The sequence below is a fragment of the Hydra vulgaris genome, chromosome 06, assembly GCF_038396675.1.
Source record: "Hydra vulgaris chromosome 06, alternate assembly HydraT2T_AEP".
Taxonomy (NCBI): domain Eukaryota; kingdom Metazoa; phylum Cnidaria; class Hydrozoa; order Anthoathecata; family Hydridae; genus Hydra; species Hydra vulgaris.
Window position 1 is genome coordinate 6865001 of NC_088925.1, and position 19131 is coordinate 6884131.

The 19131-nt window shown below is 26.2% G+C and overlaps 1 protein-coding gene across 1 annotated transcript in view; it reads right to left on the reverse strand.

Annotated features, from left to right (window-relative positions):
* LOC100208408 (EF-hand domain-containing family member B) overlaps positions 1–17087 on the reverse strand; it is a 34653-nt gene extending 17566 nt beyond the window's left edge. The window contains exons 1-4 of the mRNA XM_065799096.1: positions 16945–17087; positions 8450–8552; positions 7751–7942; positions 5231–5360 (exon numbers count right to left, since the gene is read on the reverse strand). Of these exons, the coding sequence (XP_065655168.1) occupies positions 5231–5360; positions 7751–7942; positions 8450–8552; positions 16945–16956 (437 nt within the window). The 5' untranslated portion in view covers positions 16957–17087. The remainder of the gene's footprint in view (positions 1–5230; positions 5361–7750; positions 7943–8449; positions 8553–16944) is intronic.
* Between the last annotated feature and the right edge of the window lie 2044 nt (positions 17088–19131).

Here is a 19131-nt window from a genome sequence, read left to right on the forward strand (position 1 = left end):
TTCTTTAAACGAATTCAATATCAAAATTGACTTGATAATGCTACACGTTTTTGCAATCTTGACCAATAATTATTCAATTTTTAACATAAAATACAATAAGCAATACATGTTTTACAGAATAAATTTTATTAAATATATTCTCGCATGATTAAATATGAATTTCAAAAATATTTGCACCTGATGAAAAATTTAGCAAATAAATGCTGTTAATTAAACTTTCATAAGGTTAACTCTTTTGCTACCAGCTGCTTTAACAAAAATCTTTTTGCTGCAACCGCCCATTTTTTTAAATAAAATTTGGATGGCATAACATAGACAACTAATTAAAATTCAAATAGTAGATCTCTATAAAAGCATAACAAGCTTTTATAGAGATCTACTAACAATATCAATAGAAAGTTAAACAAATGAACTTTTCCGTTTTTAACATGCATCATTAAACAAAAAGAAATGCAAAGTGCTTAAAACCATTGTTTTTATAAATAGTAAATAAAACATTTAAACAGTCCAAAACAAAATTCATTGAATGTATAAAAAGAATGTTTTTCTTCAAGACTTTTGTAATTACTTAGCTAAATATTTATACACTTCTACAAGTTAAATTATACAGTGTTAATGTTGCTTTATTTTAGAACTAAATTAAAAGAAGTTTTTTTTTATCTAATATTACTCAAGATTTTTCAACTTAGTCAAGTGATAACTTTTTATATTTAGACAATATGGCTCTTATTTGTTCTTGATTATATAGATAACTAAACCTTAAGAATATACAAATTATATGTGTTTAGAGTGAAAATTTATGAACAAAACAAAATAAATTGAGAAGCATACTCAAAAGCTGCTACCAGGGGCTTTGCGGTCAAGTTAAAAAAATCAATAGACGTTGTCAGCGGCTTGCAGTAGGGAAAGAATTAAACAAGACAAAATAATTTTTTAAACAGAATCTTAATAAGGATAATAACCATTTAATAACAATAAGTATAACAAAAAAAAATTTATAGCAATAGGTAAGCCTAAATTATCTGAAATTATTTATTCATATTTTTATGTGAACTTCATGAAATTTAGAAAATAAAATAGCTAAAGAAATTCTACAGTAACTTATGATGAAAAAAAATTTTAATATAATAATTAACTAAACAAATTATTTAGTAATCTATAATGAAAAAAAAAAGTTGTAATTTGATGAAAAGAAGAATTAAACGCATTTGAATAAATTATAAGTCTGTAGATTGTGATGTATATTTTAAAGACTTAAAGCAACTGGCTAACATGGAGATGGCGGGCTTCAAGTAAAACAACAAAGTGAGTTTTTCTTGGTATACGCTTACAACTTTGTTTTACTCGAAAAATTTTTAAATCATTCTCTTTAAATGAACACAACTTGTCTCATCACTTTAGGATTCCTTTAATATATTTAACTTAAAAGAATAATACACCAGATACATTTATGAAGTAAAATTTGTAAAAATCATTTATATGTTATGCAATTTTAAATAAACAATTATAAAATTATATATATATATATATATATATTTATACATTTTTATATAGATATATTATATATATATACACACACATATATATTATTATAAATGTGTATATATATTACTGAACTATGCAATCAAATATTGTTAAAATTTACTAGAAATGAAAGCAACAACTGTTAAGTTGGGACTTACTAGAAAACAAAGAATAGTGTTAAAGAAAAAAGAAGCTGTTGACAGAAGACTTGAAAAGTTACAGTTTATATGAGTCAGAAAAACATAAAGATGGGAGACAATTCTGAAACGATGATGTGAAAAACATGAATGTGGAAAAAAACTAGAATAGTTTTAACATGAAAAAAAGTTTTTAAAACATGAAGGTGAAGATACATTAAAAAGATTCAAGATGCTGAATAACGCATCAAATGAGAATGAGTTTTTGTTGAAGAAACAAAAGATAATAGCTCTTTTGAGCTGCAACCATGATAGTATTTGTAGATAAATGAAAAGGAGATGCAACCATACAACAGTGGGAGAGCGGCTCAAGCTGATAGAGCAGGTCCAACTACATTTACAATGCATTTTCGGACCTTGTCTAGAAGAGAAAGAGCATCATTAGAAGAACCAGCCAAAATATGACAACAGTATTCCATACAAGAATGAATAAGAGATTTCTAGAGATAGTGAACGGAATTGATAGTATGAAAATGGAAAGCATGACAAAGAGAAGCAGCTTTAGCAGCTGCTAACTTTGCAATGGATTGTATATATTGTATATATAGTTTTTATAAGAAGTCAGGAGTGAAGGATAAACCAAGAAGAACTAAAAAGAACTTATATAGAGAGGGTTACTATTTATCACTACTAGAATGTCAACACTATTTTAATAAATGCTTGCATTAAATTTATTTAATGCAAGTTTTGCAATTTAATTTAGTTATAACTGAGTTTTGTTGGAGTTGAAATTCACAAGCAACTGCAAGCCCCAAGCTGATACAAAAGAGAAATCACACTCTCTGTTCTTAGCAATTTAAAAGTAAGTTTTTGTCAAGACTGAAGTATATAGTTGCAACATAGGCATATAGAACCACTATAAGATTGTTACAAAGGTCATTATAGTAAATGAGCAACAAAACAAGACCAATAATGGAGCCGTGTGGCACCCCAGAAGTTACTGAAAATGAAAAGATTGTTATACTTTGAAGATAGCTTTAATACTGGGGTTAGAAAGAAATGGTTAAATAGTTTTGAAATTTTTTCAAGATACACTACACCAATAAAGCTTATGGAGAAGTCAGGGTTCAATAGGGTTATGGAGAAGTCAGGGTTCAACATGCCAGACTTTATTAAAGGCTTTTGATTTGTCAAGAGCAATAGTCCTTGCCTTGCTGCCTCTGAACTAATAAACAATAGAATCTTTCAGTTAGAGCATAGAGCAGTAAGCAAGTTAGTCATATTACAAGAAGATAGAAATCTGTATTAATTGTCAGAGAGTAAGTTATTAGATTTAAGATGGGATGTTAGAAGTTTATTGATTAAAGACTCAAAGACTTTGCTAATAATAGAGATAAGACTGGTCAGGGGATTAAACAATAGTTGAAGGGGTTAGAATGTCCTCTGGAGCTTTTAAAACTAGAACTACAGATGCCATTTTACAACAGGCAGGAAATCAAGACTAAGTCAACCACATATCAAATAGTTTAGAGAAAATTGAAGAAAGTTCTGGAGAACACTTTTATAATACTAAGGCAGGAATGTTGTCTGAACCACAAGGTGTAAAAGAGTTTAATTAAGAAATTACTTTAGCAACGAAAACTGGAATGATTCAACAAGTTAATTCATTGTTAGACATCCATGTCTAACAATGGAATATTAAACTCCCCTTTATTATGAAGATTGTTGAAGATTTTCTAAAAGTCTTGAGAACATAATTTCTGAGTTACAGTATGAGATTTAGTAAACTAAGAATAATGGAGCTTAGCATCAGACAGCACCTTTTTACATTGATTTCCTACAATAATAAAAAGACCTTTGTTTGAAAAAGATGAAAAAATTAAATACAATTAGATATAGAAGCTGCACAAAAAACCATGTAGTAGAATGAGTTTTGACTTGAAACTAATAAGAAGGAATAAAAGCTTCCATACCTGCCTGGATCCAGAAGGTTACATAGAAAACACATTTATCATTGGAGAAACGAAAGACAGCCCAAGGACCATCGCAAATAAAATCACAAAAAGAAACCTAGTAAGCTTTAGGGTGTAATATAAAAGCAAGTTGAGTCTGAAAAAGAAGTGCAAGAGCATTGCATTGTCAAAACCACCTAAAGAAGAACAAGGATAAACTGAACAAAAGGTAGAGTCAGATAAAAAGATTAAGGTAAGTGATTAGGGTTGTCAAGGAAACAAATCACAAAGATGAGTATAAGATTACTACCTGAGTATAACATTGAGAAATACAGAAAATATGAGCTTAAGTACCTGCAGGGTCAGTGGTGTTAGCCAAGCCATTCAATGTGATGAGCCTTTAAAGTCACCAAAAACAACAATATCGGCTAAGGAAAAAGAGAAAAGGCTTCATAAATTTGGTCAGAAATCTAAAAGAGTGCAGTCTTGAGAAAGAGAGTGATTAAGAACAAAGAGAAAGGTCATTAAGTGAAGAGATGCTAATACGAATTACACAACAGAATGGTCAGAAGATTCAAACCTGATTGCTCTACAAATTAGATAATTTATGCAAAAGCACATGCCCAAGCCAAGCATGTGACTATTGAAGTCTTTATGAATAAAAGGATAAAAGAGTGAGAGATAAACACTGAGATCTGATGAAGAAATAAATTCAAATTAGTCTCAAAAAGAGCAAGTCTGGTGAATTTTGCAAAAAGTAAGATTCAACTGATAAAAAATTACCACAAATATTTGTCGGTGGTGGTGATGTTTTTTTACGTTTAACATTTTTAGGTACTTTATTCATGTTTTAAGTTAAAGAGAACTTGACTCAATTATAGATAGAGCATGGCGCTCCAAGCAATGAGCTATGCAATTTTGCTAATTAACCTAAAGTTCAGTTAACAAAAGTTTTAACACATACACCATCCATGCACAACATGGAGCTGTTAATACTCTGATATTTTAAAGCTGTTGATGGAACAGTCTCATTGTGAGCCACCACAGATTCAAAGAAACTTACTACCAGAACCATTAAATTTCAGAGCTGTACCCTGATTAGGAGATGCCAGTAAGAGTTGCATAGCCACTATCAAGGAAACACATGCAAAAATCCAAAAGTATAGTCAAGAAGATACAGCATTCATCAATCTAGGCAGGACACAATGTAAAACAGATTTTTATCTACACCATCCTAATAGATACTTTTATACTTTAACTTTCTTAAATCAAAGTATTTTATTTAAGTATTTATTTTATTTAAGTATTTATTTTGACACTTTGCTTTAAGAAAGTAAAAGCCAATAAAAAGCACCTCGTAGTGAGCTTATCAAATTTGAAAAACAAAGAGAAGACAAGTTCATGGTTAGTCTACACTACTATCTACTTATCTACACTACATAACTAGACTAGACATTCTTTATGAAAAAATATTTGTAATAAGAATTTCATTTAAAATAAGGACCAAAATGTGTCAACCATAATAATGAATTAGAAATATTTAGCAACCATACATACAAAAAGCAATTCAAAATATAAAAATTTATTACCAATAAAAAAAATTTAAAACAAAAATACCATAATGTTCGATCAAACCATTTTAACGATTTTTTGGTATTTAGACCTCTGTTATCATGAGGAGTTTCTATTCCAAATGCATTTGATTTAGGAAAATATGACCAATTGTATCCTCTATTACAAGTTTCACCTTAAATAATGCATTAAAAAATGTAAGCTATATAACACAGAATTATATATATATATATATATATATATATATATATATATATATATATATATATATATATATATATATATATATATATATATATATGTGTATATATATATATATATATATATATATATATATATATATATATATATATATATATATATATATATATATATATATGTAATTTGGAAAATCCCAAATAATAATTGGAAATTATATTTAAATAAAATTCCAAGTTATATTTGGAATTATATTCCAAATTTTTTCTAAGTCAGTCCCAAAATATTATAAAAAAAACCATTCAGACATTTGTATTGAATGCCATAAAAAACACCTAATTATGGATGTTTTGAAAAAAACTTAAATAACTCATTATATTAAGTTTCGAAAAAAAAACAATAAAATATGTGTAACAACAAGATGAATCGAATGATATAAAAAAAAATATTATTATAACCTAAAGTTTCAAAAAATTTAATTCTTTTTAAAAAAAACTTGTTTTTATCTGAAACTAGGATAAAAACCTAATTCTGGATAAATACAAAATAGAAAAAACAAATGCATCAACTCATTAAATTGATGAACAAAACTGTTTTAAACATTTCACTTAAATGAATTTGTTTTAAATTATGTTATGGCAAAAAATATTTATTGGCATTCCATGCATAAAAATCATATTGTAATTGGCTGGCTGTTTTATTTGTTCACCTTTCTCTTTTCTATTATCTAAAGATGTTAGTTGATCTTTGAGCAACATCAAAACTAATTAGTTGATATCTTGCTTGATATCACACCTGCTTTTTTAACTGTTTCATTTATCCTATTTCAACTTCTAAGTAATACTTCTCGGTTTGATATTCCACATAATGATGTTTTAGAAGTTTTAGGTGTATTGGTTACAGGTTGCAATAAATCATTTATGTTCTTTTCTTCAAAAGCTTTGATCTTTTCTTCAAAATGTTTGATCAATCAAGTGGAAATAAACCACTACTGTTAAAGCCACTGCGAGTGTTTTCAGGTTTAAAAGCATTTTTTTCTATAAGTTGTCTATTTAATAAGGATTGAAACTTAGTTATAAAATTGTCTACTGTTTGCTTCCATTTGCCTTTAACTGTTTTAAAGACACCTACATCTAAAGACTATAAAAAATGGCTCATATAAGCAGGCAAGCACCAAAGAATAATATTATTTTCAAAGGCAACTTTTTTAAATTCTAAACTAATATGTGAGGTATGACTATCAGGAAAAACTGATAAGAAACTTAAGAAATTGTTTTTACTCCATCCAACCCAATTTGCAATTATTATTATATACATTTTCAGTACCACCTAGGTGCTGAAATCCACACCTACACACCAGCTTTTCATAATATATTTTCCTATGTAAATTACTTGATGGGGCAAATAATTTCTATAAGCCCAAAATAGTACTCATTTTCTTGTCGTTGTTTGAAGCAAATTATTTTGGATTTGGAACATTTTTGGTACAATTTTAAATTTGCCTTGGTCAAATTATAATCCAGACTCATCACAATTAAAAATATGAAATGACTTATTGAGATTGTGCTCAAGATAGATGGCGCTTACTTGGTCAAACCAGTTGTCAATTATTTTCAACTGTGTAGCCACTGCTCTAATAGCTTGCATGCCACAGCTTTCCGTGATCTAACTTCATTTTCATATTTTCAACAGATTTGCTTTTTGCCTTTTTCTTGGTTGTGAACAGTTGCTTTCTGCACATTGAAGCATTCAGAAGCTTCCTCATATGATATTGTTTTATCATTAATGGCTTGAAGTGTTAATTGTATTAGAGATTCTTTCTCTATTTTTTGTTTTGATTTATCTGCATTCATACAATAAATAAATTATCTCATTTATATACACATGATTATGGGTAAATAAATAATAATTACATGTATCTGAAATTAAACTAATTAACATATTTACATACACTAAATTATGTGTAAATAAATTATTAATCTTTTTTTATTGTTTGTTTGTTTCTGTCTTATTTTGAAACTATTTTTAGAAATAACAATAATGCTATTTTTTAGATTTCAAATTAAAAGCTAACACAATTGTAAATAGATTTTTTTTATCGTTCAATTTGTCTTTCAAATTGTCGTTCAATTTGTTGTTCGTGTTTCAGAGTTATAGAGTTGAGAGAGGGTTATAAATACAAGTAGCCTCCTCATCTGTAGTGGCCTTTTCGCCTTTGGGGAGGAGAATTACAAAAAAAAATAAAAAAAAAATAAAAAATTTGATCATCTGAGAAGATATAAACATAAGGACTCAATAACAGTTAACACTTGCTAAATGCAAAACTATTGGTTTATATAAATGTAAATATTTAAAGTTATTTTTTACCTACGTCATATACATTATGACTTTTCTTGTAAAGCTCTGAACCAATTTGATTTTCTTTGCATACCTCTCTAGATGATTTTGGAGGATTTATTAAAATACCAGCATCGCCCTCATGTATTGAAGGAAGTCCAAAAGAAGTTTCTCTGTAATTTACAGAAGATGGAAGTCTCTCTTGCTGATTATAGCTTCTTCCTTAAATTATAAAATAATATAATAGTTTAATATTTAGGATGTACTTTTTTAATACTTAAGATGTAGCATATATTTTTTGGTACTTAAGATAAATTGCAAAAATAGAGACAAGATTCTGTAGCTGTAATGTAAACAAATTACCAAGGAAAATAAAAATTTTGATTCAAAACTTTTTATTGTTATTAAGGGTAAAGGATCTCATAAAATAAGGATGTTAATCTTCAAGTTATAATATGGATTAATATGGTTATAATATGGATGTTAATCTTCAAGTTATAATATTACAACAGAAAAACTCAAAACTGATCAACCAAGCTGATTAATGCCATGAAAAACATACTAAAATAAAAATTTGAGGCCAATACAAAGATGATAAAAATATTAGTTAACCCTATGAGTGGAAGATACATATAAAAAAACAACAAATAAAGATTTTCTATAAAACTTATAGATTTAGTCAACTCTCAAAACAATTTTTCTAAACAAAATCTTTAAAAAAAGTTATACCTAGAGGTGCTCTTTTTCTACTGGCATAAATCTTCTTCTCTATATTTTCATTTATTTTCTCTCTAAACAAGCTCAGTGGTTTTGGATTAATCAAATCTTTAGCCTAAATTTTATATGAATAATATATATATATATATATATATATATTATATATATATATATATATATATATATATATATATATATATATATATATATATAAATACATAAATATACAAATATATATATATATATATATATATATATATTAGGGTGATCCAAAAATGACCCTAATATATATATTATATATAAATGAAAACAAAATGTGTTCATTTATGAAAGAAAACATTGTACCAAAAAAATCAGCCAAATCGGTTAATATTAAGAGGTCGCGCTGGGGCGATCTTTATACCCCTCTAAAATTAGAATTTTCAAAAGTTCAGTAAAATATTGACTTTCGTTTTCTGTGCACATTTCGGTTATTTACCGTTCGATTTTAATAAAATAAAAACGAAAATAAAGATCTTATTACGCATATTAATTTTTGTTAAACAACATTTCCTTTTTAAATGCATATTAAAGCGGCAAAATAAATTGCAAACTAAGCCAAATTTCATTATATTTTATTATATTGGTTTAATATATCGTTTAGTTCAGTTCGAGACTTTATCGAGAGTGTTGTGATTCCTGAAATAAAATTACAATAGTTTATCTATTTTGCTTGACTAATAATATTAATTACAGTATTTTAAAAAAAGGTGATATAATTGCGAGTTTCAACGAAACTAATTTTGTTTGGAAATATAGGTTACAACAAAATATATTTTCATTCATACACTGTATTAAAGAAAATTTAAAATGGCTGCAGTCGCAAAGTCAACACGCAGTTCTACAGCAAAATGGTTAATTGGTCAACCAATATCAATGCTTTCCCATCTTAAGCTTCCAACGATTTTGGAAGTATTAAAATGTTTTTTCTTCCACCATGAGGTGAAAGGATTGAGTATACATGAAAGTTCGGTAACAGTTATCAAATCAACTTGTGAAATTTGGGAAAAAGCTAAACTTCCTACAATTCGAAAGGATAATGCAGTTACAAGGCTTGAAAAATTTCATAAAGAATATACAGATCTATTAAAAGACAGAAATAAGAAATCAGCTGTTGCTAGAAGCAAAGTAACAGACTTTAAAAAGAGAATTATGAAACTTTTTGATATTGCGCCAACTAATGTTTTTGATTTAATAAAAATTGCTGAAGATCGCGATTTCCTCATAGATCAACGAGATGATAGAAACATGGTCTTGGGTTCCATTGATAAAGATGATGCAGAGGAAGAAGAAAATAAAGTTTGTAGAGAGATAAGTTTGGATAAACGTTTGCAAAAAGAAGCGTTAAGGAAACAACGCTCTGAAGAAGTAGTTGTTCTTGAGAATTCAACTTCGTCTTCAAGTTCTGCTAGTAGCGATTATGATGATATCGTAGTTTTGAAAGGAAAAGATGATGTTGCAGAAAGCTCCGGTCTGAAAAGGAAGCGTTCTATAAAAAAAATTATTACCCCTGAAGTTGTCGCTTCCTGAGATAGAGGAAAAGTAGCAATCGTGTGGCAATGCAAACTATAGCAGCTACAATGCAAAGTTTAGGAGCTCCCATTGAAGAGTTCTCTATATCTGTTACTACTTTTCATAGGGCAAGAATTGATTATCGTGAAACTCATTACAATGAAACAAAAGAAAAGTTCAAACCGGATGTACCTCTCGTAGTTCATTGGGATGGAAAAATGATGGCAGACATCTATGAAAGTGGAAATGTTGAGCGTTTGTCAGTTTTAGTAACAGGGCGTGGTGTTGAAAAACTTCTGGGAGTGCCAAAACTTCCTGATTCAAAAGGAGAAGCCATTGCTATTGCAGTTGTAGCCTCCCTCCATGAATGGGACGCTTTGAATCTTATTAATAATCTCTGTGGCATGTCGTTTGATACCACTTTTTTTTATAGCTAGCAATAGAGGATCTGAGAAAGGTGCTTGTAATTTACTTGAAGAAAAATTAGGAAAAGAATTATTGAATTTAGCTTGTCGTCATCACATTACTGAAATTGTTGCAGGATCTGTGTTTAAAATTTATTTTCCAACAACATCCGGACCAGATGTTGCTATTTTCAAACAATTTAAACAGGCCTGGAAGAATATCAAGAAAGATGATTTTAGCCCAACAATGCAAGATGAAGAAGCTGAAAGATATCTTTCAAACGTCTTGATTGAAAAAAAATCGTCTATAATTAATTTCTTAAAAAAATGTTTGCAAGACTCACAACCACGAGATGATTATAAAGAACTTCTTGAATTATGTCTAATATATTTAGAAGAGCAACCTCCTAGTGGAATAAGATTTAAAGCACCTGGAGCCTTCCATCATGCTTGGTGGATGGCAAAACTTATTTATTCAATTAAAATATGGTTATTTAGAGATCAGTTTAAAATGGTGCAACATGAATTAAACGCAGTAAGAGATATTAGCATGTTTGCTGCGTTAATATATGTTCGACAGTGGTTTACTGCACCACTCAGTGCTTTGGCCCCATTTAATGATTTAGATTTTCTAAGAAATACTGAGGAATATCGTGAAATGAATGAAAATATAGCGACCGCTGCAACCAAGGCAATGAAGCGACATCTATGGTATTTAAGTGAAGAACTTATATCTTTGGCCTTTTTTAGTGATGATGTAGAGATTGAAGTTAAAAGAAAAATGATAACTGCCCTTCAGCGTCAATGCGTAGACAATAATAGGCCATCAAAGAAATTAGCAGATATTACAAATGTAATGAGTAAATCCCTTGAGGACTTTGTAGCGTGTAAATCACTTTCATTTTTTAATTTCTTAAATATTGACATTTCCTTTCTTGAAGAAGATCCTTCAAACTGGAAAAACAACGAGTCGTATGCTGACTCTAAAGAAGTAGTGAAGTCTCTTAAAGTTGTTAATGATTGCGCCGAAAGAGGGGTGACGTTAGTACAAGACTTTAATGCTGTCTTAACAAAAGATGAAGAGCAGCAAAAGTGTGCAAATTTAGTTGCAGAAAACAGGGCTGTCTTACCAGATGCAAAAAAATCAACATTGAGTGCTAAACAAACCAGGCGAAAATGAGCAGCTGTTGTTGTTTAATGTTGTTTAATGTTGTTTAATAAAAATTATTATGTGTAATAAGAGCTTTATTTTCGTTTTTATTTTATTACAATCGAACGGTAAATAACCGAAATGTGTACAGAAAACGAAGGTCAATATTTTACTGAACTTTTGAAAATTCCAATTTTAGAGGGGTATAAAGATCGCCCCAGTGCGACCTCTAAATATTAACCGATTTGGCTGATTTTTTTGGTACAATGTTTTCTTTCATAAATGAACACATTTAGACCTTAGGAATAACAAAAAGTAAAAAAAAGTTTTTTTGGATCACCCTAATATATATATATATATATATATATATATATATATATATATATATATATATATATATATATATATATATATATATATATATATATATATATATATATATATATAAATATATTTATATATATATAAACGTATATATATAAATATATATATATGTATACACATATATATATAAATATATATATATATATATTTATATACATATATATATATATATATATATATATATATATATATATATATATATATATATATATATATATATATATATATATATATATGTATATATATATATATATATACACACACACACACACACACACACACATATATATACTCTTGCAAGGTCATTTTTTAATTTACTGTTGCTAGGTCAGTTTTGGGTTTTAAAAAAAAGAAGTTATTTTGAAGAATTAGGAGTTTAAAAACAAGACGAAAAACAGTAATGAAAGTAACAGTTACAAAAAAAAAAGTAAATGAATGAAATAAATGAAAAGAATGGAAAAGAAAGAAAATAATAACTATTTATACATCGAAAAAAGATCTGCAAATCAAGATTTTTTATTTTTCATATATTTCTTTAGTTTTATTTCATATATTGCTTTAGTTTCCTTTCATATATTATTTAGGATTCTTTATTTAGGATTTATTTTTTAGTTATGCTGTCATGCGGTCTTATAGTAAGAATTTTTCTTTAGTTTTTTAGCATATAAAGTTTTTTTGTTATTTTTTTTAGTCATTTATTGTTTTTAGTCAATTATTGGGCATTTCTAAAAAATCATGCACAGAAATTCGTATATTCTTTGTCTATTTTTTTAATTTCATTAAAACTGGTGATCATCAATTTGCTCTCATTTAATTCTAACCTATATAGATATTTTGTAAACAAAAAATGGTATACATTAGTAATGTTAACTTAATAAATTAAGTTTGAAATGGAATCATGCACAGAACAGAAAAAATCAAATTTTATTTACTAGATAAATAAACTTTAATTCCTCAAAAAATATAAGTTTCAGCATTATATATATTTTTTTAAATGATGTTTTAAACATTAGTAAAGCTTTCCAGAAAATTACAGGATCGCACTATGTATCATAAAGTCACAGCAATCGTTTAATTGGAGTTCATGAATGATCACGCACGTAGGGCACGAAAGGAAATTGCGAATTTATTAATTTCATGTAAATATTTCTAAGAAAATAAATTGCTTTTGAGTATTTTAAGTGAAATATTGTACTTTTACAACTCATATAAAGTAAATTTTCAATAAGAAATGGCAATTATCACTTATTTCTAGCTAAAGTATAGAGTTTTTTGAATTGTTGTTTATTTTTAAACAAAAGCAATTTATTTCGCAAAAATAATAAAATGATCAAAATATATATATATTTAATTTATTCAGGTAGCCTAAAATATGATAAAAATATTTTTGTTGTAAATGTTTTTTAAGAAAATCATAATAGTATGCATATTGCTTTAAGTTTCAGATTTAAGTTGCAAAAACAAAGAAAAACAAAAAATCACGCACAGAAATGGAAATCCCCTACTAATTATTCTTAAATAATGATACATGATTTTTTATACATTTATATATTATTTGTTTTTATTTTCATTTTAGCCATTTATTATATATGTTTTATTCTACCGTGTATTACTACATTTTTTTTTCTTTATTTGTTATTGTCTTTTACTTTTAATTTTATGTTGTTTTGCTTTTTTTCTTTTGTTGCCAAAAGTACTTAATGTAATTTTTGGTTTTGTTAGTAATGTTTGTTGTAACTTTTGTTTTGTATTAATTTTCTTAGTGTTTTTCTGTTTGTATTTATTTATTTACTTAATCATATTATTTTTAAAATATTTTGGTTATTATATTATAAGAGCTGTGATTAATATATTTACTAAATCTTTATAATTTTTTTTAGCAATAGTTGTTTATATGTCATCTTTAGTTTTTATGTTTTGTCAGTTTATTACTGTTTGTAACTGTAATTTTGTATGTATAAATGATTGTTGTATAAAAAGTTATACCTATTTATTTAATTTGTTATAATTTCTTACATTTATTAATACTATTGTTAAAGTAACATGTCATTTTCATCATCATCATTATTATTTATTATTATTTTTATTTATCATATATATATTGATTTTATATATATATACATATATATATATATATATATATATATATATATATATATATATATATATATATATATATATATATGTATATATATATACATATATATATATACAATATATATATATATATATATATATATATATATATATATATATATATATATATATATATATATATATATATATGTATATATATATATATATATATATATATGTATATACATAAATATATATATATATGTATATATATATATATATATATATATATATATATATATATGTATATACATAAATATATATATATATATATATATATATATATATATATATATATATATATATATATATATGTATATATATATATATATATATATATATATATATATATATATATATATATATATATATATATATATATATATATATATATATTTAAACAACTTTAAAAAGTATTCTACACAATAGAGTGCTCAATGTTCTTAAAAGAACAGAGCAATTATATTAGTAGTAGAAAATCACTTAACAAAAATTTTTTCCATTTAACACTGTGTTTCATCAACAAAATTCATCAGAAATGGATGATCAAATTAATAAAACTTCAATTTATACCAAAAATTAAATTACAGGAAGTTGCAAATGCCTTAACTACTGTAAATTTTCACACATTTGTGGAATTTGCTGACACTATTATAAAAAGAATTCTTTAGAAATGATTACTTATGCTATTTTTTTTTAATGTTTTTTTTAAAAAGGGTAGTTAATGTAAATATTATTTGAACTCATTTATTTTTATAGTTTTTTAGGAGAAACTTGCTTTCGTGCCTACATTTAGAAATTAATTCCGATCGTTTGTTTAATAAGCATTCTTGATTTGCATGTGTAATTATTTCAAATTTTTCTTGTAGGCATAGTTTGCATTTTTTGGAAATATTGTTATATGCAGGCTATATTGTTATATGCAGGCTTTTTTTGGAAATATTGTTATATGCAGGCTTTAAGGATAGACCAATTCAGTATAAAATCATCAAAATTTTTTTCTTTTAATTCCCATATATATTTTGACAGCATGGTGTCTTTTGAATACTTTTTATTCTTGAAAGATTGCTTATGATTGGCAATACGTTTTTTCCATTCACCCTCTGTTATGCCAATATATATAAAACATTGTAGAAAAACCTTACTTTATTTTAATAAGGAAACTTGGAAAAAGAAAAACATACATTACTGCTTTGATGTAACAATGGGCAGTTATGACGGAGCAGAAATTTGTGAATTTGTTGGACTATATATTTTAGATTTGTTAGGTAAAATAATCAATATAAAAGATTTAGGCCTTTATCGCGACGATGTTTTAATAGTAATGCGTAGAAAATCTGGTCCACAGCTCGATAAAATTAGAAAAGATATTATAAAATTTTTTTTAAATATTGGCTTTCAAGTCGAAATAATCATAAATTTAAAAATTGTGAATTTTCTTGATGTCACATTTAACCTCTCTGAAAATTCATATAAGCCTTTCAAAAAACCAAACGATGAACTATTATATATTAACATTAACTCTAAACATCCACCCCAAGTTCTAAAACAAATCCCGATTTCAATTAATAACAGACTAAACCAAAACTCCTCAAATGAAAATGTATTCAATTCCTCTAAACGAATATTTGAAGATGCCCTAAAAAAAAGTGGTTTTGAAAATTTTGAACTAAAATTTGACCCTGAAAAAAAGAATACAAAAAAACGAAATAGAACTAGAAATGTAATTTGGTTCAACCCCCCATATAGCAAAAATGTTTCTACTAACATAGGAAAAGTGTTTTTAAAATTGGTCGATAAGTATTTCCCGCGATCTAATAAATTACATAAAATTTTTAATCGAAATACAATTAAAGTTAGCTACAGTTGCACAAAAAATATGGAAAGAATTATAAAAGGTCACAATAAGATTTTGCTAAACAAAAAAGAAATCCTAAATGAAAAAACTACAGAAAATTGTAATTGTAAACAAAAAATCAATTGTCCAATGAGTGGAAGTTGTTTATCAAAAAATGTGGTATATAAATGTGTTGTTTCCTCTAAGAATGTACCTGATAAACAATATATTGGCATAACAGAGGGTAAATGGAAAAAACGTTTTGCCAATCATAAGCAATCTTTCAAGAATAAAAAGTATTCAAAAGACACCATGCTGTCAAAATATATATGGGAATTAAAAGAAAAAAATTTTGATGATTTTATACTGAATTGGTCTATCCTTAAAACAGTGCCTGCATATAACAATATTTCCAAAAAATGCATACTATGCCTACAAGAAAAATTTGAAATAATTACACATGCAAATCAAGAATGCTTATTAAACAAACGATCAGAATTAATTTCTAAATGTAGGCACGAAAATAAGTTTCTCCTTAAAAACTATAAAAATAAATGAGTTCAAATAATATTTACATTAACTACCCTTTTTAAAAAAAAACATTAAAAAAAAATAGCATAAGTAATCATTTCTAAAGAATTCTTTTTATAATAGTGTCAGCAAATTCCACAAATGTGTGAAAATTTACAGTAGTTAAGGTATTTGCAACTTCCTGTAGTTTAATTTTTGGTATAAATTGAAGTTTTATTAATTTGATCATCCATTTCTGATGAATCTTTGTTGATGAAACACAGTGTTAAATGGAAAAAATTTTTGTTAAGTGATTTTCTACTACTAATATATATATATATATATATATATATATATATATATATATATATATATATATATATATATATATATATATATATATATATATATATATATATATATATATATATATATATATATATATATATATATATAGATAGATATATATATAAGGTTTTAATTATATAAGATTTCCAAGTATGAAAAAAAAATTAATTAACAAAGAAATACCAACCGAATGTGCCATGAAACCATGCAAAAAACTTCAAATTTTGTGAAAAAATGTAGGTTTTTTTTATGAACAACAAAATGGTTATAAATACATTCCGCCAATTCAATTGTTGTTATAGATACTACGTAAACTAACAGCATATTTAACAAATTTTGTTTAAGGCCAAGGATGAGCCGGGAAAACGGCCTAATATTTTTAAGGTGGTACACGAAGAAGAAAAATGACAAAAAAATATATTTTTGATTTTTTTTTTTAATTTTATGAAAGATTAACCCTTTAAGTTGACTATTTTTTTAAAAAAATTGACATTCTTGTTTTGATATATAGCTTAACTTTGACCTACTTGAGCCCCATTATCACATAAAACTCCCTAGCAACATCATAGCAACAGGTTTTTAACTTGTTTTGGAAATGATTTTAGACTTGTTTTTTTAAAAACAATTCTAAGATGAAAGCATTAAGTCATCAAGAAAGAACTGTTTTTGTTTTTCCCGGTCTAAACTGCATTGGTAGAAGTCACAAACCTTATTAAAAGCTTGCACAAACATTTTTGTTGCTTATTTGATTTTTTTTTTTTTTTAAATAAGATGTCAAGTAAAAAAAATTTATCTAGAAAAGTTGAAATAAAATGGAATGGATGTCATCCTAATAAAAATTATTTACTGTTCAGCCTTTAACTTCTCCAGCTTCATCAGTTGTTCCATCTAGTTCCAGTGTTAAAAAACTAGTTACTGTCAATAGTATTGAAAGTTGTGATGATAAATAAATTGATATTTATTTCGTTTTGAATAATTTTACCATATTAAAGATTTTGATTTCAAAAACAGTCAGTGCTGTTTTTCGTCTCTTTTGATTAAAGATAAGTTAAGTCACATAATGGATTTTTCTCACTTACTCAATATGAATTGCTCAGTTTGTGACTGGTCAACGTGTACTTACACTTCACCAAGTATTTTATCGAAAACTAAACCAGAAAAAACAACTTTGTCGGAAAAAAAGTTCTTGAAATGGGTGAAACTTTAATTTCTGAAATTTTCAAGAAATGTTTATTTAATATTGATGTTCCGGTTAACCCATACGTTTTTCTTGAATTCAGTTAGATAAAAAGTTATTTCTATATATCTATAGAAGTCAAAAATTTTCAATTTTTTTAGTAATTTTGTGACAAAAAGAGTAATTTTCGTATTAATTTTCAATCCATAATCTTTTCACTAGATCAAGATATTATGTTTGAAATACAGCCTTTTTTGTTGTTTTTTCCGCCATTATGGATTTTTAATGAGTTTTAAGATTTATCTTTCTAAATAAAAATAATTATAACACTTTATTAAAAGAAGTTTTCATCAAAAGAAAGTATTTTATATAATATCTTATATAGTTTTAATAATATTTCAAAAATTAATTTTTCCTGGTCTACCACCTTAGCTGTTATCATCTTCCATATAACAGTTATAAATAATAATATTATAAAAAACATAACAGTTATAAATCATCCAGATGAAAAATAGTAATCTGAATTTTTTTTACTAATTTAGGTATATATATCAACTCAATTTTCACCAATAAAAAAATATTATTAATTGTAAAAAACCCAAATACTCTTTATTTTCAGATTAAATTGTTTTCAACAAAATTACTCTATGCTCATTTTTAGATGTTTTCAAAAACTCTGACTTCACAACTTTAGGTCCATAGTTCGAAGACGACGCTGGCCATATAAGCATCATTGGTAAAGAAGCTCAAAAGTTGAAAAAAGCATTTATACTAATCGGCATCAAGTTATTGCAGCAACTAAATAATAATGTTCCTAATAATACGAAGGTAGTATAACGCTATATGTTAGAGTTGATTTACCTTCCAAGATACTGAAAATACCAATGATGATAGTAGTTATGATTATTTCTTCGTGGAAATAAATTTAAAAAACAGAAAATGGCTAATTGCCTTCTACTATAATCTTAAAACCTCGTCAATCAATCAGTTTCGTATAAACATGGGAAAAACTGTACTTTTTCCTGCATGCTCTAAGAACTCTTACTTATATATAGTTTTTTTTCAAATAAGAAACTTAATATCTTTTTTATTCCAACATACAACCATCAAAAAGTTGTCTAACTATATTATTAAACTAAATAAACCTAGAGCACAACAAAAGGACAATATACCAACTAGAATAATTATAAATAACAC